The 27,703-nt window shown below is 42.1% G+C and overlaps 1 protein-coding gene across 1 annotated transcript in view; it reads right to left on the bottom strand.

The window, feature by feature from the left end:
- The window catches only part of FBXO3 (F-box protein 3), a 286,571-nt gene that overhangs the window by 102,239 nt on the left and 156,629 nt on the right, over positions 1 to 27,703 (bottom strand). The window contains exons 12-13 of the mRNA XM_053689329.1: positions 7,195 to 7,336; positions 2,880 to 3,019 (exon numbers count right to left, since the gene is read on the bottom strand). Coding sequence (XP_053545304.1) covers positions 2,880 to 3,019; positions 7,195 to 7,336 — 282 coding nt within the window. The remainder of the gene's footprint in view (positions 1 to 2,879; positions 3,020 to 7,194; positions 7,337 to 27,703) is intronic.

Below are 27,703 nucleotides of genomic sequence, written 5' to 3'. Positions count from 1 at the left end.
TGATCTCCAAGATCATCATGGAACATTGTTTGTGTTTATGGTAGCACCAGCATGGCCTTACAGGTTCTGGTATGCAGACCTTGTCTGGATGTCCAGTTGTCAACCTTGGCCCCTTCCTTTAAGACCAGAACTTCTGTCTCAAGGACCATTTTTCCATCAGGATCTCAAATCATTGAATTTGAAGGTATGGAAATTGAAGGCTTAGTGCTTAGTCATAGAGGTTTCTCTGACTCAGTGATTGATACTATGTTACAGGCTCGTAAATCTGTTTCTAGGAAGATTTATTATCGAGTTTGTAAGACTTATATTTCATGGTGTTCTTCTCATAAATTCTCCTGGTATTCTTTTAGAATTCCTAGAATTTTAAGTTTCTTCAGGATGGTTTGGATAAAGGTTTGTCTGCAAGTTTTAACAGAAAGATTGCTAAACTTCCTGATATTCACTGTTTTGTTCAGGCTTTGGTCCGTATCAAGCCCGTCATAAAATCAATCTCTCCTCCTTGGAATCTTATTTTGGTTTTGAAAGCTTTACAGGCTCCTCCTTTTGAGCCTATGCATTCTTTGGATATTAAACTACTTTCGTGGAAAGTGTTGTTCCTTTTGGCTATCTCTTCTGCTAGAAGAGTTTCTGAATTATCTGCTCTTTCTTGTGAGTCACCTTTTCTGATTTTTCATCAAGATAAGGCAGTTTTGCGGACTTCATTTAAATTTTTACCTAAAGTTGTGAATTCTAACAATATTAATAGGGAAATTTTTGTCCCCTCTGTGTCCTAATCCTAAGAATTATTTGGAGAGATCCTTACATTCTCTGGATGTTGTAAGAGCTTTGAAATATTATGTTGAAGCTACTAAAGATCTCAGAAAGACTTCTAGTCTGTTGTCTTTTCCGGTACTAGGAAAGGTCAGAAAGCTTTTGCCATTTCCTTGGCATCTTGGTTAAAGCTTTTGATTCATCAGGCTTATTTGGAGTCGGGTCAGGCCCCGCCTCAGAGAATCACAGCTCATTCTATTAGATCAGTCTCCACTTTGTGGGCTTTTAAGAATGAAGCTTCACTTGATCAGATTTGCAAAGCAGCGACTTGGTCTTCTTTGCATACATTTACTAAATTCTACCGTTTTTATGTATTTGCCTCTTTGGAAGCAGCTTTTGGTAGAAAATTTCTTCAGGCAGCTGTTTCAGTTTGATTCCTCTGCTTATGTTTTAAGTTTTTGCTTTTCATTTATGAGAAAAACTTTTTTTTTTGGTTGTGGATTTAATTTTTTCAGGGAAAATGTCTGTTTTTATTTTATCCTTCCCACTCTAGTGACTCTTCTGTGGAGTTCCACGTCTTGGGTATTACTATCCCATACGTCACTACATTTACAATTACATGAAAGAAAACATAATTTATGTAAGGACTTACCTGATAAATTCATTTCTTTCATATTGGCATGAGTCCATGAGACCCACCCCTTATATGGTGGTTATGTTTTTTTGTATAAAGTACAATTATATTTCCAGTTCCTTTTTGATGCTTTTTACTCCTTTTTTCTATCACCCCGCTACTTGGCTATTCGTTAAACTGAATTGTGGGTGTGGTGAGGGGTGTATTTATAGGCATTTTGAGTTTTGGGAAACTTTGCCCTTCCTGGTTAGATTGTATATCCCATACGTCACTAGCTCATGGACTCTTGCCAATATGAAAGAAATGAATGTATCACATAAATTACATAAATTATGTTATCTTTTATTTTTGGTACCTTTTGTTATGTTCCTCAGCCCCCCTGCTAGCTTCCACCTGCTGTATATGTATTTAGCCGTCCTCGCTCTTGTGCAGACAATTTTTTTGCGCATGCGCAATAATACCCTTTCCACTCGGATACATATTATATAATGATCAAAAATATGTAATGTGGAATGCTTGATTAGTATCCAATACATTTTATTTTTTTCAATCGTAAATGAGAAATATTACAATTTTTATGATATGAATAAACACATGAATAGCATATAATTAAAATATAAAAGCCGCATCTATTGCTCTATATGACTCACTAGTTACTGAATTTGTTTGCCGTACACTTGTATCTTCGTCCGATCGCTTTTTTTCTGAATGCTGTTACATAAGTCAAAGGAATTCCCTTTTCATTGAGATGCGCATGCGGGTATCATGAATGCGCATCTACACATGGAGGAAATTCTGTGATAGCCGCATGCACACTTCAACCCGGGGGCATAGACAGAACAGTTTGAGATGCAACTGGGGTACCAATGAATTCGATCTAGAGGTATTCGTCACCGCACACCCAAAACATTTTTTTCATGCTGGCAGAGGAACGCCGAACAAGTATAGCAGCTTGAAAGATACCAAAGTAGGATTTTAAACAATTTTATAAAAAAATGATGAATGAAAGTTAACTTTCACTTTAATTTACACCCTTACTTTCCCAGATAGTGAATTGATTGCTATATATTTAATCTGTCTGTCAATCTAATCTGTCTGTTTGTATTTCTGTCTATCTAATCTATCATATCTAACTCTCTGTCTATCTAATCTGTATCTAATCTCTCTGTATGTCTATTTGTCTGTATCTCTATCTATCTGTATGTCTGTCTGTATGTCTATCTATCTATCTATTTATCTATCTATCTGTCTGTCTGTCTGTCTATCTATAGCTGTCCGTCTGTAGTGACAATGTAGCGATCTGCGCTAGAATTACAGAGTGATAGAACTGAGTGTACTGAGCAGAGAAAAGTATAAAATGAAAATGTTGACACTGCACAAATCACCAGCTGCCATTAGTTCTGTTTATTTATGTGTATAGATAACATATTTATAGTTTAGGCTCTGCTATGATACAAATGATACGTCAGGTCTTTCAGACGTTTTATAAACTCACTGTTACTCCAGAAACAAAACACAGAATCAGCTCTCAGCCCTGGGCACTCGCTTGTCAGGACCCCCAGGCTATATCGTCCACAATCTTCATCTGGCGTTTGTCGCAGCATAATGACTATATGTTCTTTTACCCAGCCCCACCTGCAGAAGAAAACACAATGAGAGATGTAATACTACATACTATAAGGGGACACAGGAGAGCCTAGAATATAGAAAACTCTTACATGGTCACAACCACAGCACTTAGTGCACACTCACTGGTGTCTGCTTTCAGTATGTACAAGTACAGCACTTAGTGCACAGTTACTGGAATTTACTGTCAGTATGTACAAGTACAGAACTTAGTGCACAGTTACTGGAATTTACTGTCAGTATGTACAAGTACAGCACTTAGTGCACACTCTCTGGTGTCTGCTTTCAGTATGTACAAGTAAAGCACTTAGCGCACAGTTACTGGTATCTGCTGTCAGTATGTACAATTTCAGCACTTAGTGCACAGTTACTGGTATCTACTATCAGTATGTACAAGTACAGCACTAAGTGCACAGTTACTGGTATCTACTGTCAATATGTACATGTACAGCACTTAGTGCACAGTCACTGGTGTCTGCTTTCAGTATGTACAAGTACAGCACTTAGTGCACAGTTACTGCTTTCTACCGTCAGTATGTACAAGCACAGCACTTAGAGCACAGTTACTGGTATCTGCTGTCAGTATCTACTAGTACAGCACTTAGTGCACAGTTACTGGTATCTACTATCAGTATGTACATGTACAGCACTTAGTGCACAGTTACTGGTATCTACTCTCAGTATCTACTAGTACAGCACTTAGTGCACAGTTACTGGTATCTACTGTCAGTATGTACAAGCACAGCACTAGGTGCACAGTTACTGGTATCTACTGTCAGTATGTACAAGTACAGCACTAAGTGCACAGTTACTGCTTTCTACTGTCAGTATGTACATGTACAGCACTTAGTGCACAGTCACTGGTGTCTGCTTTCAGTATGTACAAGTACAGCACTTAGTGCACAGTTACTGCTTTCTACCGTCAGTATGTACAAGCACAGCACTTAGCGCAGTTACTGGTATCTGCTGTCAGTATCTACTAGTACAGCACTTAGTGCACAGTTACTGGTATCTACTGTCAGTATGTACAAGCACAGCACTAGGTGCACAGTTACTGGTATCTACTGTCAGTATGTACAAGCACAGCACTTAGTGCACAGTTACTGGTATCTACTGTCAGTATGTACAAGCACAGCACTAGGTGCACAGTTACTGGTATCTACTGTCAGTATGTACAAGTACAGCACTTAGTGCACAGTTACTGGTATCTACTCTCAGTATGTACAAGTACAGCACTTAGTGCACAGTTACTGGTATCTACTCTCAGTATGTACAAGTACAGCACTAGGTGCACAGTTACTGGTATCTACTGTCAGTATGTACATGTACAGCACTTAGTGCACAGTTACTGGTGTCGTCTTTCAGTATGTACAAGCACAGCACTAAGTGCACAGTCACTGGTGTCTGCTTTCAGTATGTACAAGTACAGCACTAAGTGCACAGTTACTGCTTTCTACTGTCAGTATGTACATGTACAGCACTTAGTGCACAGTCACTGGTGTCTGCTTTCAGTATGTACAAGTAAAGCACTTAGTGCACAGTTATTGGTATCTACTGTCAGTATGTACAAGTACAGCACTTAGTGCACAGTCACTGGTATCTACTGTCAGTGTGTACAAGTACAGCACTTAGTGCACAGTCACTGGTATCTACTGTCAGTATGTACATGTACAGCACTTAGTGCACAGTTATTGGTATCTACTGTCAGTATGTACAAGTACAGCACTTAGTGCACAGTCACTGGTATCTACTGTCAGTATGTACATGTACAGCACTTAGTGCACAGTTACTGGTGTCTGCTTTCAGTATGTACAAGTACAGCACTTAGTGCACAGTTACTGGTATCTACTGTCAGTATGTAGAAGCACAGCACTTAGTGCACAGTTACTGCTTTCTACTGTCAGTATGTACAAGTACAGCACTTAGTGCACAATTACTGGTATCTACTATCAGTATGTACAAGTACAGCACTTAGTGCACAGTTACTGGTATCAGCTGTCAGTATATAGAAGTACAGCACTTAGTGCACAGTTACTGCTTTCTACTGTCAGTATGTACAAGCACAGCACTTAGTGCACAGTTACTGGTATCTGCTATCAGCATGTACAAGTACAGCACTTAGTGCACAGTTACTGGTATCTACTGTCAGTATGTACAAGTACAGCACTTAGTGCATAGTTACTGGTATCAGCTATCAGTATGAACAAGTACAGCACTTAGTGCACAGTTACTGGTTTCTACTGTCAGTGTGTACAAGCACAGCACTTAGTGCACAGTCACTGGTGTCTGCTTTCATTATGTACAAGTACAGTACTGAGTACGCAGTCACTGGTATCTGTTGTCAGTATGTACAAGTTCAGCACTTAGTGCACAGTAACTGGTGTCTGCTTTCAGTATGTAACGCACAAGCTTGTCTGTATTTCTATAGCTTTCTTTGTGAATGTCACAGGTCTCTCACACGAGTAAAACTATATGTGACAGGGCTCTCACACAAATAAAACTGTATGTGACAGGGCTCTCACACAAGTAAAACTATATGTGACAGGGCTCTCACTCAAGTAAAACTATAAGAGACAGGGCTCTCACACGAGTAAAACTATAGGTGACAGGGCTCTCACACGAGTAAAACTGTATGTGACAGGGCTCTCACACGAGTAAAACTGTATGTGACAGGGCTCTCACACGAGTAAAACTATATGTGACAGGGCTCTCACACGAGTAAAACTATATGTGACAGGGCTCTCACACGAGTAAAACTGTATGTGACAGGGCTCTCACACGAGTAAAACTATATGTGACAGAGCTCTCACACGAGTAAAACTGTATGTGACAGGGCTCTCACACGAGTAAAACTATATGTGACAGAGCTCTCACACGAGTAAAACTGTATGTGACAGGGCTCTCACACGAGTAAAACTATATGTGACAGAGCTCTCACACGAGTAAAACTGTATGTGACAGGGCTCTCACACGAGTAAAACTATATGTGACAGGGCTCTCACACGAGTAAAACTATATGTGACAGGGCTCTCACACAAGTTAAACTGTATGTGACAGGGCTCTCACACGAGTAAAACTATATGTGACAGGGCTCTCACACAAGTTAAACTGTATGTGACAGGGCTCTCACACGAGTAAAACTATAAGTGACAGGGCTCTCACAAGTAAAACTATATGTGACAGGGCTCTCACATGAGTAAAACTATATGTGACAGGGCTCTCACATGAGTAAAACTGTATGTGACAGGGCTCTCACACGAGTAAAACTGTATGTGACAGGGCTCTCACACGAGTAAAACTATATGTGACAGAGCTCTCACACGAGTAAAACTATATGTGACAGGGCTCTCACACGAGTAAAACTATATGTGACAGGGCTCTCACACGAGTAAAACTATATGTGACAGGGCTCTCACACGAGTAAAACTATATGTGACAGGGCTCTCACACGAGTAAAACTATATGTGACAGGGCTCTCACACGAGTAAAACTATATGTGACAGGGCTCTCACACGAGTAAAACTGTATGTGACAGGGCTCTCAAATGAGTAAAACTGTATGTGACAGGGCTCTCAAATGAGTAAAACTGTATGTGACAGGGCTCTCACACGAGTAAAACTATATGTGACAGGGCTCTCACACGAGTAAAACTGTATGTGACAGGGCTCTCAAATGAGTAAAACTGTATGTGACAGGGCTCTCAAATGAGTAAAACTGTATGTGACAGGGCTCTCACACGAGTAAAACTGTATGTGACAGGGCTCTCACACGAGTAAAACTGTATGTGACAGGGGTCTCACACGAGTAAAACTGTATGTGACAGGGCTCTCAAATGAGTAAAACTGTATGTGACAGAGCTCTCACACGAGTAAAACTATATGTGACAGGGCTCTCACACGAGTAAAACTATATGTGACAGGGCTCTCACATGAATAAAACTATATGTGACAGGGCTCTCACACGAGTAAAACTATATGTGACAGGGCTCTCACATGAGTAAAACTATATGTGACAGAGCTCTCACACGAATAAAACGATATGTGACAGGGCTCTCATACGACTAAAACTATATGTGACAGAGCTCTCACACGAGTAAAACTATATGTGACCAGGCTCTCACACGAGTAAAACTATATGTGACCGGGCTCTCAAATGAGTAAACCTGTAAGTAAAAGGTCTCTCACCTGCAAGATTCATAGCCGTGGTTAAAAGCATTTGTAACTTGTGCCAAAGTCGCCAAAGAGGATAAATACTTTCTAGTACAAATGCTCTCAGCTTCAGTGTAATTCAGTAATGTCTCCTGCGCCAGGAACACACCGGATATGGCTGTAAGAAAGAATCAGTTTTCAGGAGGAACACAAACTCTGCTTCATATTAGTCTACAATTCACTGAGCAATTTCACTTTTTCCTCTACCTGTCGCTTTTCATATTTAGATGAAAATTTTTACAGCTGTGGAATATAATGAAAGGTTTAAATAATATTTTTTTCTTGATTTAACACATTCATTTCCTATTCCTGGGCAAAGTTTGTAGTAATTTGCAGATAAAGAGCAATGATGTCACATGACATGGTAGTCCAAGGGTGCCTTGGGAATGGGAAGGGTCTTTTGTCTGTTCCTTGCTTTCCAACCTCCTGTTGAACACTTTGTCACAGTTAGGGACCATGATTTGTGTTGGTAAAGTTGTGAGTTCAAATCATACTGAATACTTTACTACAGTTTGGGATTATGATTTGTGTTGGTAAGGTTGTGAGTTCAAATTATACTGAATACTTTATTACAGTTAGGGACCATGACTTGTGTTGTAAAGCTTGAGAGTTCAAATCATACTGAATATTTTATTACAGTTAGGGACCATGACTTGTGTTGTGAAGGTTGTGAGCTCAAATCATACTGAATACTTTACTACAGTTTGGGATTATGATTTGTGTTGGTAAGGTTGTGAGTTCAAATTATACTGAATACTTTATTACAGTTAGGGACCATGACTTGTGTTGTAAAGGTTGTGAGTTCAAATTATACTGAATACTTTATTACAGTTAGGGACCATGACTTGTGTTGTAAAGCTTGAGAGTTCAAATCATACTGAATATTTTATTACAGTTAGGGACCATGACTTGTGTTGTAAAGCTTGAGAGTTCAAATCATACTGAATATTTTATTACAGTTAGGGACCATGACTTGTGTTGTGAAGGTTGTGAGCTCAAATCATACTGAATACTTTACTACAGTTTGGGATTATGATTTGTGTTGGTAAGGTTGTGAGTTCAAATTATACTGAATACTTTATTACAGTTAGGGACCATGACTTGTGTTGTAAAGGTTGTGAGTTCAAATTATACTGAATACTTTATTACAGTTAGGGACCATGACTTGTGTTGTAAAGCTTGAGAGTTCAAATCATACTGAATATTTTATTACAGTTAGGGACCATGACTTGTGTTGTAAAGGTTGTGAGTTCAAATCATACTGAATACTTTATTACAGTTAGGGATTATGATTTGTGTTGGTAAGGTTGTGAGTTCAAATTATACTGAATACTTTATTACAGTTAGGGACCATGACTTGTGTTGTAAAGGTTGTGAGTTCAAATTATACTGAATACTTTATTACAGTTAGGGACCATGACTTGAGTTGGTAAAGATGTGAGTACAAATTATACTGAATACTTTATTACAGTTAGGGACCATGACTTGTGTTGTAAAGGTTGTGAGTTCAAATCATACTGAATACTTTATTACAGTTAGGGACCATGATTTGTGTTGTAAAGCTTGAGAGTTCAAATCATACTGAATATTTTATTACAGTTAGGGACCATGACTTGTGTTGTAAAGCTTGAGAGTTCAAATCATACTGAATATTTTATTACAGTTAGGGACCATGACTTGTGTTGTAAAGCTTGAGAGTTCAAATCATACTGAATATTTTATTACAGTTAGGGACCATGATTTGTGTTGTGAAGGTTGTGAGCTCAAATCATACTGAATACTTTATTACAGTTAGGGACCATGACTTGTGTTGTGAAGGTTGTGAGCTCAAATCATACTGAATACTTTATTACAGTTAGGGACCATGACTTGTGTTGGTAAGGTTGTGAGTTCAAATTATACTGAATACTTTATTACAGTTAGGGACCATGACTTGTGTTGTAAAGGTTGTGAGTTCAAATCATACTGAATACTTTATTACAGTTAGGGACCATGACTTGTGTTGTAAAGCTTGAGAGTTCAAATCATACTGAATATTTTATTACAGTTAGGGACCATGATTTGTGTTGGTAAAGTTGTGAGATCAAATCATACTTGAATACTTTATTACAGTTAGGGACCATGACTTGAGTTGGTAAAGATGTGAGTACAAATCATACTGAATATTTTATTACAGTTAGGGACCATGACTTGTGTTGGTAAAGATGTGAGTTCTAATCATACTGAATACTTTATTACAGTTAGGGACCATGATTTGTGTTGGTAAAGTTGCGAGATCAAATCATACTGAATACTTTATTACAGTTAGGGACCATGACTTGAGTTGGTAAAGATGTGAGTACAAATCATACTGAATAGTTTATTAGTGTTAGGGACCATGACTTGTGTTGGTAAAGTTGTGAGCTCAAATCATACTGAATACTTTATTACAGTTAGGGACCATGACTTGTGTTGTGAAGGTTGTGAGCTCAAATCATACTGAATACTTTATTACAGTTAGGGATTATGATTTGTGTTGGTAAGGTTGTGAGTTCAAATTATACTGAATACTTTATTACAGTTAGGGACCATGACTTGTGTTGTAAAGGTTGTGAGTTCAAATCATACTGAATACTTTATTAAAGTTAGGGACCATGACTTGTGTTGTAAAGGTTGTGAGCTCAAATCATACTGAATACTTTATTAAAGTTAGGGACCATGATTTGTGTTGGTAAAGTTGTGAGTTCAAATCATACTGAATATTTTATTACAGTTAGGGACCATGACTTGAGTAGGTAAAGATGTGAGTTCTAATCATACTGAATACTTTATTACAGTTATGGACCATTACTTGAGTTGGTAAAGATGCGAGTTCTGTGGAAAGCTGATAACTAAGCGCCAACTATATAACGCAACAGACCTCCAGCTCTAATAAATTGGCACCTAGTTGCCAAGGGTGGATTCAATTTTAAGATTGGATATCAGAGCGCCAAACAACGTAGGCAGGGTCTATGGGCAGATAGTCAAATACCAAAGGTAAACATAGGTTGAAATAATATGATTTAATACATAAGATAAAAAACTTGGTACATTTAAAATTATAAAACAATTAGTCATGGATCCATGTTACACTTTAAAATATATATTGAAACACTTGGAACAATTTAAAAATGCTTGTAGAACAATTAATAACAACAACAAAAAATCTAACAAATAATGTCTATTGCATAAAACTTGAATTCTAATATGTGAATGCTATTTATAAAAACAATGGGTTACAATGCACAGGTGGATAGATTCCAGGTTGCTTGAAACCGGTGGGTGTGAAATGTAGGTGGCTCCGAATTGGGGTTTTGCCTATGTGTTTATCCAAAATTATGTAAATCCTAACAGGTGGACAAAAAATGTTACAGGAATGTCTAGAACCTGAATTCAAAATATAAGACCTGAGGTTGTGCCTATGTGTTTACCCAAAAAGGGTGTAAATCCTAACAAGTGAAAAAATGTCAGAAAAATATTGCAGGGGTGTGTGAACCTTATTTTCAAAATAAACAATGAATTCAAAATAAAACGACATACAAGTGATTTTTTGACAAATCAACTAATGCATACATAAAGCATAAATAGAACCAAATAAAAACAACAGCACAACTTTAATGTGTGTTCAAATGTGTTTCTGCTTGCAAACTGTGATGTGATGTGAACAAATATCTATTATAAACACTGAAGAGTGGCAAAACTTTGTGATTGGATTGAAATTGAACACAGGCTCTAAATTGATACCCTAAAATTTGAATCTAAAGGGCTCAGAGTTGCTGAGCTAGATATAAGGGACTTGCTCAAAGAGCCTCGAGATGTTAATTAAAAGAGACCATATAACAACAGTGGTTTAAAAAACGGATGATATAACATAAAATGCTTAAAAGTCCAAATAAATGTTCAAATTGGATAATAAGAATCTTGCTATAGTCTATCTCAATATGGATCCCAACTGCTGATTATGTAGAAATCTTCTTGGGCGGTAGTTAACAAATAATTCCAACTTGCAATGTTGTCCCTTACCTGCCAAAAAAGGAAAGGCAAACAATAGTGCAGATGGCTTCTTAATGTGATCACAATTAAAATACTCCTTACCAGTCAACCGGTTTCGGTCTTCACTGACCTTTCTCAAGACTTGAGCCCTTTAGATTCAAATTTTAGGGTATCAATTTAGAGCCTGTGTTCAATTTCAATCCAATCACAAAGTGTTACAAACTGCTATGTGTAACTGGCCCTTTAAATGGAAAATTGCCCTGCTTCCCTGGATTTTGGAGAAGCCTATTTGCCAGCTTCCTTCCTCATGACTATGGCCCCTGGAAGATTGTGCCCCTGAGAACATATTAACTTTTATTGGGTGTGTATGGCCCTTTAAGAACCATCTGGGGACATATTGTGACTTTGATGAACAATGCCCCTTTAAGACTATGTCCCCAGACCTATGTTGACCCTCTAACTTGAAGCTTTGACTCATGTTTGTAGGATACAGCTTATAATCACTACAGGGATTGCTATGCTCTTCATACTCCCTTAGCTACAGGGATTGCTACAGAAGGAAGAGGTTCACCTACTGGAGCCTGGTCATAGGTCCAGGGCGCAGAGCAGATGGCGAGATACCAGCCCAGCAGCGGTGGTTCATAGAGTCTGCATTACTTATGGTGGCTACGCAGCAGTTATAGTGTCCACGATGCTGCTGCTCCTTTGGTGAGCGCTAGGAGCATCCTTTTCTACGGTCCAACTTCCAGCCAGCCTGGAGGCAACCGTAACATTTGGCGGCAGCGGTGGGATTGGCGTCCTAGCGCAAGGAGCAGCACCACAACAGCACTGGTATCGTAGGAGAGTAATTGAGGGCAACGCTAGCCACTGCGCAGCGTCCCTACCTACAGCAGCATGGAGCTGACAAGATACTGGTCAGAACCATGTGAAGAGCACCTCAACCGGATCCGTCGCTATGAGGGCGCGGATTTCGTTCCAGAGGTAAAGAGGCGGCTAGTCCGATATGGTCCAGACCCTGCGCAGGAGGTAGTCAGTCGCATCATCCGGGAATTGGATACGGAGAACAAAGCGGCACGAGCCTTTGAGCGCCAACTGTGGAGTTTGAGGGTATGGACACCTGGTCTCTCTCCCCAGCCGCAGCATGTTCCACAGGGAGAGGAGAGCAGCGACCTCCCTCCCCAGCGGCAGTATACTGTGCAGAGGGAAGAGACAACCAGTCTCCTTCCCCAACCAGAGATACCAGAGGCAGCAGGCCTCATAGACTGGTCCTGGGAGGACCCCCAGCAGGCAGGTGGAGATGGGACCGCAGTCTCTCTACCGGCCCTACAGGGATGCTGGGCAGGCGGCCCAGATCCCCAGCGACAGACCCAGCTACAGGGAGGGGAGAGCATCGACCTCCCTCCCCAGCCGGAGTGTGCCTTCCAGGGAGAGGAGACAACCGGTCTCTCTCCCCAGCCGCAGCATGTTCCACAGGAAGCGGAGAGCATCGACCTCCCTTCCCAACGGCCACCGGAGTATCAGGAGGAGGAGTTAAGCCAATCTCCCCCTCCCCAGCTAACTCCTAACTTGGGCCCAGGGTTAACAGTGGAGATGTTAACCCCCACTGACCCCCACGTTCCCTTTGCCACCGGGCAGGACTATGTCCCAATTCCCCCAGCAGAAGAGCTGGCATCAGGACAGAGCGCTGCTGGCCTCTGCCCTACAGACCCCCTTGTTACAGGACTGGCCTGCAAACCCCTCACCCCAGCAGAAGCACTGGCACCAGGGCAGAGTGCCGCTGGCCTCTGCCCCCCAAGTACCATCAGCTATTTGCCCAGCTGCGCCAGGAAGGCAGAGGATGCTACCCTTTCATCCTATAACCTGGAACCTACAGGCCAGTACTACTTATTGTGGGGGGGGCTACTGTGCTGCTAATGTTTATTTGTGGGTGGGTTGCGAGACTAACTTAGGCACTGACCGACAGAAGGTCAGGTGCCTGGTTAGTCTCCCTCCAAAAGGGGAGATATGTTACAAACTGCTATGTGTAACTGGCCCTTTAAATGGAAAATTGCCCTGCTTCCCTATGTCAACCTATGTTGACCCTCTAACTTGAAGCTTTGACTCATGTTTGTAGGATACAGCTTATAATCACTACAGGGATTGCTATGCTCTTCATACTCCCTTAGCTACAGGGATTGCTACAGAAGGAAGAGGTTCACCTACTGGAGCCTGGTCATAGGTCCAGGGCGCAGAGCAGACGGCGAGATACCAGCCCAGCAGCGGTGGTTCATAGAGTCTGCATTACTTATGGTGGCTACGCAGCAGTTATAGTGTCCACGGTGCTGCTGCTCCTTTGGTGAGCGCTAGGAGCATCCTTTTCTACGGTCCAACTTCCAGCCAGCCTGGAGGCAACCGTAACACAAAGTTTTGCCACTATTCAGTGTTTATAATAGATATTTGTTCACATCACAGTTTGCAAGCAGAAACACATTTGAACACACGTTAAAGTTGTGCTGTTGTTTTTATTTGGTTCTATTTATGCTTTATGTATGCATTAGTTGATTTGTCAAAAAACATAATTTATGCTTACCTGATAAATTCCTTTCTTCTGTAGTGTGATCAGTCCACGGGTCATCATTACTTCTGGGATATTACTCCTCCCCAACAGGAAGTGCAAGAGGATTCACCCAGCAGAGCTGCATATAGCTCCTCCCCTCTACGTCACTCCCAGTCATTCGACCAAGGACCAACGAGAAAGGAAAAGCCAAGGGTGAAGTGGTGACTGGAGTATAAATTAAAAAAGGTGCCTTAAAAACAGGGCGGGCCGTGGACTGATCACACTACAGAAGAAAGGAATTTATCAGGTAAGCATAAATTATGTTTTCTTCTGTTAAGTGTGATCAGTCCACGGGTCATCATTACTTCTGGGATACCAATACCAAAGCAAAAGTACACGGATGACGGGAGGGATAGGCAGGCTCTTTATACAGAAGGAACCACTGCCTGAAGAACCTTTCTCCCAAAAATAGCCTCCGATGAAGCAAAAGTGTCAAATTTGTAAAATTTGGAAAAAGTATGAAGCGAAGACCAAGTTGCAGCCTTGCAAATCTGCTCAACAGAGGCCTCATTCTTGAAGGCCCAAGTGGAAGCCACAGCTCTAGTAGAATGAGCTGTAATTCTTTCAGGAGGCTGCTGTCCAGCAGTCTCATAAGCTAAACGAATTATGCTACGAAGCCAAAAAGAAAGAGAGGTAGCAGAAGCTTTTTGACCTCTCCTCTGCCCAGAGTAAACGACAAACAGAGAAGACGTTTGTCGAAATTCCTTAGTTGCCTGTAAGTAAAATTTTAGAGCATGGACTACATCCAGGTTGTGCAGTAGACGTTCCTTCTTCGAAGAAGGATTTGGGCACAAAGAAGGAACAACAATCTCTTGATTGATATTCCTGTTAGTAACTACCTTAGGTAAGAACCCAGGTTTAGTACGCAGAACTACCTTATCCGAATGAAAAATCAAATAAGGAGAATCACAATGTAAGGCTGATAATTCAGAGACTCTTCGAGCCGAGGAAATAGCCATTAAAAATAGAAATTTCCAAGATAACAACTTTATATCAATGGAATGAAGGGGTTCAAACGGAACGCCCTGTAAAACATTAAGAACCAGGTTTAAACTCCATGGTGGAGCAACAGTTTTAAACACAGGCTTAATCCTGGCCAAAGCCTGACAAAAAGCCTGGACGTCAGGAACTTCTGACAGACGTTTGTGTAACAGAATGGACAGAGCTGAGATCTGTCCCTTTAATGAACTAGCAGATAAACCCTTTTCTAAACCTTCTTGTAGAAAAGACAATATCCTAGGAATCCTAACCTTACTCCAAGAGTAACCTTTGGATTCACACCAATATAGGTATTTACGCCATATCTTATGGTAAATCTTTCTGGTAACAGGTTTCCTAGCCTGTATTAAGGTATCAATAACTGACTCAGAAAACCCACGTCTTGATAAAATCAAGCGTTCAATTTCCAAGCAGTCAGCTTCAGAGAAGTTAGATTTTGATGTTTGAAGGGACCCTGTATCAGAAGGTCCTGTTTCAGAGGTAGAGACCAAGGTGGACAGGATGACATGTCCACCAGGTCTGCATACCAAGTCCTGCGTGGCCACGCAGGTGCTATTAGAATCACTGATGCCCTCTCTTGTTTGATTCTGGCAATCAATCGAGGAAGCATCGGGAAGGGTGGAAACACGTAAGCCATCCTGAAGTCCCAAGGTGCTGTCAGGGCATCTATCAGGACTGCTCCTGGATCCCTGGATCTGGACCCGTAACGAGGAAGCTTGGCGTTCTGTCGAGGCGCCATGAGATCTATCTCTGGTTTGCCCCAACGTCGAAGTATTTGGGCAAAGACCTCCGGATGGAGTTCCCACTCCCCCGGATGAAAAGTCTGACGACTTAAGAAATCCGCCTCCCAGTTCTCCACTCCCGGGATGTGGATTGCTGACAGGTGGCAAGAGTGAGACTCTGCCCAGCGAATTATCTTTGATACTTCCATCATAGCTAGGGAGCTTCTTGTCCCTCCCTGATGGTTGATGTAAGCTACAGTCGTGATGTTGTCCGACTGAAACCTGATGAACCCCCGAGTTGTCAACTGGGGCCAAGCCAGGAGGGCATTGAGAACTGCTCTCAATTCCAGAATGTTTATTGGCAGGAGACTCTCCTCCTGACTCCATTGTCCCTGAGCCTTCAGAGAATTCCAGACGGCACCCCAACCTAGAAGGCTGGCGTCTGTTGTTACAATTGTCCAGTCTGGTCTGCTGAATGGCATCCCCCTGGACAGATGTGGCCGAGAAAGCCACCATAGAAGAGAATTTCTGGTCTCTTGATCCAGATTCAGAGAAGGGGATAAGTCTGAGTAATCCCCATTCCACTGACTTAGCATGCACAGTTGCAGTGGTCTGAGGTGTAAGCGTGCAAAGGGTACTATGTCCATTGCCGCTACCATTAAGCCGATTACCTCCATGCATTGAGCCACTGACGGGTGTTGAATGGAATGAAGGGTGCGGCAAGCACTTTGAAGTCTTGTTAGCCTGTCCTCTGTCAGGTAAATCTTCATTTCTACAGAATCTATAAGAGTCCCCAGGAAGGGAACTCTTGTGAGTGGAACGAGGTGAACTTTTCTTTTCGTTCACCTTCCATCCATGTGACCTTAGAAATGCCAGTACTAACTCTGTATGAGACTTGGCAGTTTGAAAGCTTGAAGCTTGTATCAGAATGTCGTCTAGGTATGGAGCTACCGAGATTCCCCGCGGTCTTAGTACCGCCAGAAGAGCACCCAGAACCTTTGTGAAGATTCTTGGAGCTGTAGCCAATCCGAATGGAAGAGCCACAAACTGGTAATGCCTGTCTAGGAAGGCAAACCTTAGGTACCGGTAATGATCTTTGTGAATCGGTATGTGAAGGTAAGCATCTTTTAAATCTACAGTGGTCATGTACTGACCCTCTTGGATCATAGGTAAAATTGTCCGAATAGTCTCCATCTTGAACGATGGAACTCTTAGGAATTTGTTTAGGATCTTTAAGTCCAGGATTGGTCTGAAAGTTCCCTCTTTTTTGGGAACCACAAACAGATTTGAGTAAAACCCCTGTCCCTGTTCCGATTGTGGAACTGGATGGATTACTCCCATTAACAAGAGCTCTTGTACGCAGCGTAGAAACGCCTCTTTCTTTGTCTGGATTGTTGACAACCTTGACAGATGAAATCTCTCTCTTGGAGGAGAGTATTTGAAGTCCAGAAGGTATCCCTGAGATATTATCTCTAGCGCCCAGGGATCCTGGACATCTCTTGCCCAAGCCTGGGCGAAGAGAGAAAGTCTGCCCCCCACTAGATCCGATCCCGGATCGGGGGCCCTCAATTCATGCTGTTTTAGGGGCAGCAGCAGGTTTCCTGGTCTGCTTGCCCTTGTTCCAGGACTGGTTAGGTTTCCAGCCTTGTCTGTAGCGAGCAACAGCTCCTTCCTGTTTTGGTGCAGAGGAAGTTGATGCTGCTCCTGCTTTGAAATTACGAAAGGCACGAAAATTAGACTGTCTAGCCTTAGCTTTGGCTTTGTCCTGAGGCAGGGCATGGCCTTTACCTCCTGTAATGTCAGCGATAATCTCTTTCAACCCGGGCCCGAATAAGGTCTGCCTTTTGAAAGGTATATTAAGCAATTTAGACTTAGAAGTAACATCAGCTGACCAGGATTTTAGCCACAGCGCCCTGCGTGCCTGAATGGCGAATCCTGAATTCTTCGCCGTAAGTTTAGTAAGATGTACTACGGCCTCCGAAATGAATGAATTAGCTAGTTTAAGGACTCTAAGCCTGTCCGTAATGTCGTCCTGAGTAGCTGAACTAATGTTCTCTTCCAGAGACTCAATCCAGAATGCCGCTGCAGCCGTGATCGGCGCAATGCATGCAAGGGGTTGCAATATAAAACCTTGTTGAACAAACATTTTCTTAAGGTAACCCTCTAATTTTTTATCCATTGGATCTGAAAAAGCACAGCTATCCTCCACCGGGATAGTGGTACGCTTAGCTAAAGTAGAAACTGCTCCCTCCACCTTAGGGACCGTTTGCCATAAGTCCCGTGTGGTGGCGTCTATTGGAAACATTTTTCTAAATATCGGAGGGGGTGAGAACGGCACACCGGGTCTATCCCACTCCTTAGTAACAATTTCAGTAAGTCTCTTAGGTATAGGAAAAACCTCAGTACTCGCCGGTACCGCAAAATATTTATCCAACCTACACATTTTCTCTGGTATTGCAACTGTGTTACAATCATTCAGAGCCGCTAACACCTCCCCTAGTAATACACGGAGGTTTTCCAGTTTAAATTTAAAATTTGAGATATCTGAATCCAGTCTGTTTGGATCAGAACCGTCACCCACAGAATGAAGTTCTCCGTCCTCATGTTCTGCCACCTGTGACGCAGTGTCTGACATGGCCCTAATATTATCAGCGCACTCTGTTCTCACCCCAGAGTGATCACGCTTACCTCTTAGTTCTGGTAATTTAGCCAAAACTTCAGTCATAACAGTAGCCATATCCTGTAATGTGATTTGTAATGGCCGCCCAGATGTACTCGGCGCTACAATATCACGCACCTCCCGAGCGGGAGATGCAGGTACTGACACGTGAGGCGAGTTAGTCGGCATAACTCTCCCCTCGTTGTTTGGTGAAATTTGTTCAATTTGTACAGATTGACTTTTATTTAAAGTAGCATCAATACAGTTAGTACATAAATTTCTATTGGGCTCCACTTTGGCATTGCAACAAATGACACAGGTATCTTCCTCTGAATCAGACATGTTTAACACACTAGCAAATAAACTTGCAACTTGGAATACAATTCAATTAGAATAATATTAAAAACGTACTGTGCCTTTAAGAAGCACAGAAGATCTATGACAGTTGAAAATTAATAAATTGAAACAGTTATAGCCTCAATCCTTATAAACAACACAACTTTAGCAAAGGTTTAATCCCATTAGCAAAGATAACAAATTCTGAAAGCAGGAAACAAATTACAGAATAAACGTTTTTTGTCTCAGTCAACTATAATTCTCACAGCTCTGCTGAGAGAAATTACCTCCCTCAAAATAAGTTTTGAAGACCCCTGAGCTCTGTAGAGATGAACCGGATCATGCAGGAAATACAATGAGCTGCTGACTGAAATATCTGATGCGTAGCAAAAGCGCCAAAAAACGGCCCCTCCCCCTCACACACAGCAGTGAGAGAGAACAGAAACTGTCAGAAAAAAGATTAAGCAACTGCCAAGTGGAAAAATAGTGCCCAAAACATTTATTCACTCAGTACCTCAGCAAATGAAAACGATTTTACATTCCAGCAAAAACGTTAAACATAATTTCTAGTTATTAAACAGCTTTATGTACTTCTTACAGTGTAATTCTAGTGAAGTACCATTCCCCAGAATACTGAAGTGTAAAGTATACATACATGACATTATATCGGTATGGCAGGATTTTCTCATCAATTCCATTGTCAGAAAATAAAAGCTGCTACATACCTCTATGCAGATTCATCTGCCCGCTGTCCCCTGATCTGAAGTTTACCTCTCCTCAGATGGCCGAGAAACAGCAATATGATCTTAACTACTCCGGCTAAAATCATAGCAAAAACTCTGGTAGATTCTTCTTCAAACTCTGCCAGAGAGGTAATAACACACTCCGGTGCTATTTTAAAATAACAAACTTTTGATTGAAGATATAAAACTAAGTATAATCACCATAGTCCTCTCACACATCCTATCTAGTCTTGGGTGCAAGAGAATGACTGGGAGTGACGTAGAGGGGAGGAGCTATATGCAGCTCTGCTGGGTGAATCCTCTTGCACTTCCTGTTGGGGAGGAGTAATATCCCAGAAGTAATGATGACCCGTGGACTGATCACACTTAACAGAAGAAATTCACTTGTATATCGTTTTATTTTAAATTCTATGGGGCCCATTTATCAAAGGGCTTGCGGACCTGATCCGACACTGCGGATCAGGTCCGCAAGACCTTGCTAAATGCGGAAAGCAATACGCTCTCCGCATTTAACATTGCACCAGCAACTCACAAGAGCTGCTGGTGCAACGCCGCCCCCTGCTGACTCGCGGCCAATCGGCCGCCAGCAGGGGGTGTCAATCAACCCGATCGTATTCGATTGGGTTGATTTCCGGCGATTCCTGTCCGCCTGCTCAGAGCAGGCGGACAGGGTTATGAAGCAGCGGTCTTTAGACCGCTGCTTCATAACTTGTGTTTCTGGCGAGTCTGAAGACTCGCCAGAAACACGGCCCTTCAAGCTCCATACGGAGCTTGATAAATGGGCCTGATTGTTTATTTTGAAAATAAGGTTCACACACCCCTGCAATATTTTTCTGACATTTTTTCACTTGTTAGGATTTACACCCTTTTTGGATAAACACATAGGCACAACCTCAGGTCTTATATTTTGAATTCAGGTTCTAGACATTCCTGTAACATATTTTGTCCACCTGTTAGGATTTACATAATTTTGGATAAACACATAGGCAAAACCCCAATTCGGAGCCACTTACATTTCACACCCACCGGTTTCAAGCAACCTGGAATCTATCCACCTGTGCAATGTAACCCATTGTTTTTATAAATAGAGTGTGCATAAGCGCTCCTAGCATTCACATATTAGAATTTAAGTTTTATGCGATAGACATTTGTTAGATTGTTGTTGTTGTTATTAATTGTTCTACAAGCATTTTTAAATTGTTCCAAGTGTTTCAATATATATTTTAAAGTGTAACATGGATCCATGACTAATTGTTGTATAATTTTAAATGTACCAACTTTTTTATCTTATGTATTAAATCATATTATTTCAACCTATGGTTACCTTTGGTATTTGACTATCTGCCCATAGACCCTGCCTACGTTGTTTGGCGCTCTGATATCCAATCTTAAAAGATGTGAGTTCTAATCATACTGAATACTTTATTACAGTTAGGGACAGGGATAGGCAAGGTGTCCGTACACGGGCACTGGTGTCCGCCACAACCTTAGTATGTATTTTGATTGAATAATAGCAATTTAAAAAAATATGTAGTGTGAATAAAGTTAGTGGTTTGTCAAGAGACTGCTAGCGATATTGGGTGATAACTTATGGAATAAATAAAGCCTGAGTGAAATACTGGATGTGTATCTGCATTTGTATAATAACACCCATCTCTATACAAAGACACAGTAGTGACACTGGTACATGCGTATAGCCAGACAAGGGTTGGTTATAGGGTCAGTGGTATCTGCATCAGTATAATCACACCCATCGCTATATAATGACACAGTAGTGACACTGGCACATGCGTATAGCCAGACAAGGGTTGGTTATAGGGTCAGTGGTATCTGCATCAGTATAATAACACCCATCACTATATAATGACACAGTAGTGACACTGGCACATGCGTATAGCCAGACAAGGGTTGGTTATAGGGTCAGTGGTATCTGCATCAGTATAATAACACCCATCGCTATATAATGACACAGTAGTGACACTGGCACATGGGTATAGCCAGAGGAGGGCTGGTTATAGGATCAGTGGTATCTGCATCAGTATATTAACACCAAGCACTATAAAAACATAATTTATGCTTACCTGATAAATTTATTTCTCTTGTAGTGTATCCAGTCCACGGATCATCCATTACTTGTGGGATATTCTCCTTCCCAACAGGAAGTTGCAAGAGGATCACCCACAGCAGAGCTGCTATATAGCTCCTCCCCTCACTGCCATATCCAGTCATTCGACCGAAAAAAGACGAGAAAGGAGAAACCATAGGGTGCAGTGGTGTCTGTAGTTTAATTAAAATTTAGACCTGCCTTAAAAGGACAGGGCTGGCCGTGGACTGGATACACTACAAGAGAAATAAATTTATCAGGTAAGCATAAATTATGTTTTCTCTTGTTAAGTGTATCCAGTCCACGGATCATCCATTACTTGTGGGATACCAATACCAAAGCTAAAGTACACGGATGATGGGAGGGACAAGGCAGGAACTTAAACGGAAGGAACCACTGCCTGTAGAACCTTTCTCCCAAAAACAGCCTCCAAAGAAGCAAAAGTGTCACATTTGTAAAATTTTGAAAAGGTGTGAAGCGAAGACCAAGTCGCAGCCTTGCAAATCTGTTCAACAGAGGCCTCATTTTTAAAGGCCCAGGTGGAAGCCACAGCTCTAGTAGAATGAGCTGTAATCCTTTCATGGGGCTGCTGTCCAGCAGTCTCATAGGCTAAGCGTATTATGCTCCGAAGCCAAAAGGAGAGAGAGGTTGCCGAAGCTTTTTGACCTCTCCTCTGTCCAGAGTAAACGACAAACAGGGCAGATGTTTGACGAAAATCTTTAGTAGCCTGTAAGTAAAACTTCAAGGCACGGACTACGTCCAGATTATGCAAAAGACGTTCCTTCTTTGAAGAAGGATTAGGACACAATGATGGAACAACAATCTCTTGATTGATATTCCTGTTAGAAACCACCTTAGGTAAAAACCCAGGTTTGGTACGCAGAATTACCTTGTCTGAATGAAAAATCAGATAAGGAGAATCACAATGTAAGGCAGATAACTCAGAGACTTTTCGAGCCGAGGACATAGCCATCAAAAACAGAACTTTCCAAGATAAAAGTTTAATATCAATGGAATGAAGGGGTTCAAACGGAACTCCCTGAAGAACTTTAAGAACCAAGTTTAAGCTCCACGGGGGAGCAACAGTTTTAAACACAGGCTTATTCCTAACCAAAGCCTGACAAAATGCCTGGACGTCTGGAACTTCTGCCAGACGCTTGTGCAAAAGAATAGACAGAGCAGAGATCTGTCCTTTTAAAGAACTAGCTGATAAGCCTTTGTCCAAACCCTCTTGGAGAAAGGACAATATCCTAGGAATCCTAACCTTACTCCATGAGTAACTCTTGGATTCACACCAATAAAGATATTTACGCCATATCTTATGGTAGATTTTCCTGGTGACAGGCTTCCGAGCCTGTATTAAGGTATCAATGACTGACTTGGAGAAGACACGCCTTGATAGAATCAAGCGTTCAATCTCCATGCAGTCAGTCTCAGAGAAATTAGATTTGGATGATTGAAAGGACCCTTGTATTAGAAGGTCCTGCCTCAGAGGCAGAGTCCATGGTGGAAGAGATGACATGTCCACTAGGTCTGCATACCAGGTCCTGCGTGGCCACGCAGGCGCTATCAGAATCACAGATGCTCTCTCCTGTTTGATTTTGGCAATCAGTCGAGGGAGCAGAGGAAACGGTGGAAACACATAGGCCAGGTTGAAGAACCAAGGAGCTGCTAGAGCATCTATCAGCGTTGCTCCCGGGTCCCTGGACCTGGATCCATAACAAGGAAGCTTGGCGTTCTGGCGAGACGCCATGAGATCCAGTTCTGGTTTGCCCCAACGATGGACCAGTTGAGCAAACACCTCCGGATGGAGTTCCCACTCCCCCGGATGAAAAGTCTGACGACTTAGAAAATCCGCCTCCCAGTTCTCTACGCCTGGGATGTGGATCGCTGACAGGTGGCAAGAGTGAGACTCTGCCCAGCGAATTATCTTTGAGACTTCTAACATCGCTAGGGAACTCCTGGTTCCCCCTTGATGGTTGATGTAAGCCAAAGTCGTGATGTTGTCCGACTGAAATCTGATGAACCTCAGTGTTGCTAACTGAGGCCAAGCTAGAAGAGCCTTGAATATTGCTCTTAACTCCAGAATATTTATTGGGAGGAGTTTCTCCTCCTGAGTCCACGATCCCTGAGCCTTCAGGGAGTTCCAGACTGCGCCCCAACCTAGAAGGCTGGCATCTGTTGTTACAATTGTCCAATCTGGCCTGCGAAAGGTCATACCCTTGGACAGATGGACCCGAGAAAGCCACCAGAGAAGAGAATCTCTGGTCTCTTGATCCAGATTTAGTAGAGGGGACAAATCTGAGTAATCCCCATTCCACTGACTTAGCATGCATAATTGCAGCGGTCTGAGATGCAGGCGCGCAAATGGCACTATGTCCATTGCCGCTACCATTAAGCCGATTACTTCCATGCACTGAGCCACTGACGGGCGTGGAATGGAATGAAGGACACGGCAAGCATTTAGAAGTTTTGATAACCTGGACTCCGTCAGGTAAATTTTCATCTCTACAGAATCTATAAGAGTCCCTAGGAAGGAGACTCTTGTGAGTGGTGATAGAGAACTCTTTTCCACGTTCACTTTCCACCCATGCGACCTCAGAAATGCCAGAACTATCTCTGTATGAGACTTGGCAATTTGAAAGCTTGACGCCTGTATCAGGATGTCGTCTAGATACGGAGCCACCGCTATGCCTTGCGATCTTAGAACCGCCAGAAGTGAGCCCAGAACCTTTGTAAAAATTCTTGGGGCAGTGGCCAACCCGAAGGGAAGAGCTACAAATTGGTAATGCCTGTCTAGAAAGGTAAACCTTAGGAACCGATGATGATCCTTGTGAATCGGTATGTGAAGGTAGGCATCCTTTAAGTCCACTGTGGTCATGTACTGACCCTCTTGGATCATGGGTAGGATGGTCCGAATAGTTTCCATTTTGAATGATGGAACTCTGAGGAATTTGTTTAAGATCTTTAGATCCAAGATTGGTCTGAAGGTTCCCTCTTTCTTGGGAACCACAAACAGATTTGAATAAAATCCCTGTCCTTGTTCCGTCCGCGGAACTGGATGGATCACTCCCATTACTAGGAGGTCTTGCACACAGCTTAGGAATGCCCCTTTCTTTATCTGGTTTGCTGATAACCTTGAAAGATGAAATCTCCCTTGTGGAGGAGAAGCTTTGAAGTCCAGAAGATATCCCTGAGATATGATCTCCAACGCCCAGGGATCCTGAACATCTCTTGCCCACGCCTGGGCGAAGAGAGAAAGTCTGCCCCCCACTAGATCCGTTTCCGGATAGGGGGCCGTTCCTTCATGCTGTCTTGGGGGCAGCAGCAGGCTTTCTGGCCTGCTTGCCCTTGTTCCAGGACTGGTTAGGTTTCCAGGCCTGTCTGGAATGAGCAACAGTTCCCTCTTGTTTTGAAGCGGAGGAAGTTGATGCTGCTCCTGCCTTGAAATTTCGAAAGTGACGAAAATTAGACTGTTTGGCCTTTGATTTGGCCCTGTCCTGAGGAAGGGTATGACCCTTGCCTCCAGTAATGTCAGCAATAATTTCCTTCAAGCCAGGCCCGAATAAGGTCTGCCCCTTGAAAGGAATGTTGAGTAATTTAGACTTTGAAGTCACGTCAGCTGACCAGGATTTAAGCCATAGCGCCCTATGCGCCTGGATGGCGAATCCGGAATTCTTAGCCGTTAGTTTAGTCAAATGAACAATGGCATCAGAAACAAATGAGTTAGCTAGCTTAAGCGTTCTAAGCTGGTCAATAATTTCATTCAATGGAGCTGTCTGGATGGCCTCTTCCAGGGCCTCAAACCAGAATGCCGCTGCAGCAGTGACAGACGCAATGCATGCAAGGGGCTGTAAAATAAAACATTGTTGAATAAACATTTTCTTAAGGTAACCCTCCAATTTTTTATCCATTGGATCTGAAAAAGCACAACTGTCCTCAACCGGGATAGTGGTACGCTTTGCTAAAGTAGAAACTGCTCCCTCCACCTTAGGGACCGTCTGCCATAAGTCCCGTGTAGTGGCGTCTATTGGATACATTTTTCTAAATATAGGAGGTGGGGAAAAGGGCACACTGGGTCTATCCCACTCCTTGCTAATAATTTCTGTAAGCCTTTTAGGTATAGGAAAAACGTCAGTACACACCGGCACCGCATAGTATCTATCCAGCCTACACAATTTCTCTGGAATTGCAACTGTGTTACAGTCATTCAGAGCAGCTAATACCTCCCCAAGCAATACACGGAGGTTCTCAATCTTAAATTTAAAATTAGAAATCTCTGAATCAGGTTTCCCCGAGTCAGAGATGTCACCCACAGACTGAAGCTCTCCGTCCTCATGTTCTGCATACTGTGACGCAGTATCAGACATGGCTCTAACAGCATTTGCGCGCTCTGTATCTCTCCTAACCCCAGAGCTATCGCGCTTGCCTCTTAATTCAGGCAATCTAGATAATACCTCTGACAGGGTATTATTCATGATTGCAGCCATGTCCTGCAAGGTAATCGCTATGGGCGTCCCTGATGTAATTGGCGCCATATTAGCGTGCGTCCCCTGAGCGGGAGGCGAAGGGTCTGACACGTGGGGAGAGTTAGTCGGCATAACTTCCCCCTCGACAGAACCCTCTGGTGATAATTATTTTATAGATAAAGACTGATCTTTACTGTTTAAGGTGAAATCAATACATTTAGTACACATTCTCCTATGGGGCTCCACCATGGCTTTCAAACATAATGAACAAGTAGGTTCCTCTGTGTCAGACATGTTTAAACAGACTAGCAATGAGACTAGCAAGCTTGGAAAACACTTTAAAACAAGTTTACAAGCAATATAAAAAACGTTACTGCGCCTTTAAGAAACAAAAATGTTCCCAAATTTTGAAATAACAGTGAAAAAATGCAGTTACACTAACGAAATTTTTACAGTGTATGTAATAAGTTAGCAGAGCATTGCACCCACTTGCAAATGGATGATTAACCCCTTAATACCAAAAACGGATTAACAAATGACAAAAACGTGTTTTAAACAGTCACAACAACTGCCACAGCTCTACTGTGGCTTTTTACCTCCCTCAATATGACTTTTGAAGCCTTTTGAGCCCTTCAGAGAAGTCCTGGATCATGCAGGAAGAAGCTGGATGTCTGTGTCTGTAATTTTTGCTGTGCAAAAAAAACGCCAAAATAGGCCCCTCCCACTCATATTACAACAGTGGGAAGCCCCAGGGAACTGTTTCTAGGCAAAATTCAAGCCAGCCATGTGGAAAAAACTAGGCCCCAATAAGTTTTATCCCCAAACATATGTAAAAAACGATTAAACATGCCAGCAAACGTTTTAAAATACACTTTTATAAGAGTATGTATCTCTATTAATAAGCCTGATACCAGTCGCTATCACTGCATTTAAGGCTTTACTTACATTACTTCGGTATCAGCAGCATTTTCTAGCAAATTCCATCCCTAGAAAAATATTTTAACTGCACATACCTTATTACAGGAAAACCTGCACACTATTCCCCCTCTGAAGTTACCTCACTCCTCAGAATATGTGAGAACAGCAAAGGATCTTAGTTACTTCTGCTAAGATCATAGAAAACGCAGGCAGATTCTTCTTCTAAATATTGCCTGAGATAAACAGTACACTCCGGTACCATTTAAAAATAACAAACTTTTGATTGAAGAAATAAACTAAGTATAAAACACCACAGTCCTCTTACGACCTCCATCTTAGTTGAGAGTTGCAAGAGAATGACTGGATATGGCAGTGAGGGGAGGAGCTATATAGCAGCTCTGCTGTGGGTGATCCTCCTGCAACTTCCTGTTGGGAAGGAGAATATCCCACAAGTAATGGATGATCCGTGGACTGGATACACTTAACAAGAGAAATAATGTTTTTAATTTCAAATGTACCATGGTGTCCTTCACTAAGGTCTGTACTTTGGAAAATGTCCGCCACAGCCTTTGTCTGTGCCTATCCCTAGTTAGGGACCGTGACTTGTGTTGGTAAAGATGTGAGTTCTAATCATACTGAATACCTTATTACAGTTAGGGACCATGACTTGTGTTGGTAAAGATGTGAGTTCTAATCATACTGAATACTTTATTACAGTTAGGGACCATGACTTGAGTTGGTAAGGTTATGAATTTGAATCCTGTTGATTACTTTATTACAGTTAGGGACCATGACTTGAGTTGGTAAGGTTATGAATTTGAATCCTGTTTACTTTATTACAGTTCGGGATCATAACTTGCGTTGGTAAGTTTGTGAGGTCATATCCTGAACTTTAATGAAAGATTTGTCCTTTTTTTTAATTAATCTT

This window comes from Bombina bombina, chromosome 7 (genome assembly GCF_027579735.1).
Source record: "Bombina bombina isolate aBomBom1 chromosome 7, aBomBom1.pri, whole genome shotgun sequence".
Lineage (NCBI taxonomy): Eukaryota > Metazoa > Chordata > Amphibia > Anura > Bombinatoridae > Bombina > Bombina bombina.
Note: the sequence above shows the minus strand (reverse complement) of the source record. Positions and strands in the feature narration are given on the sequence as shown.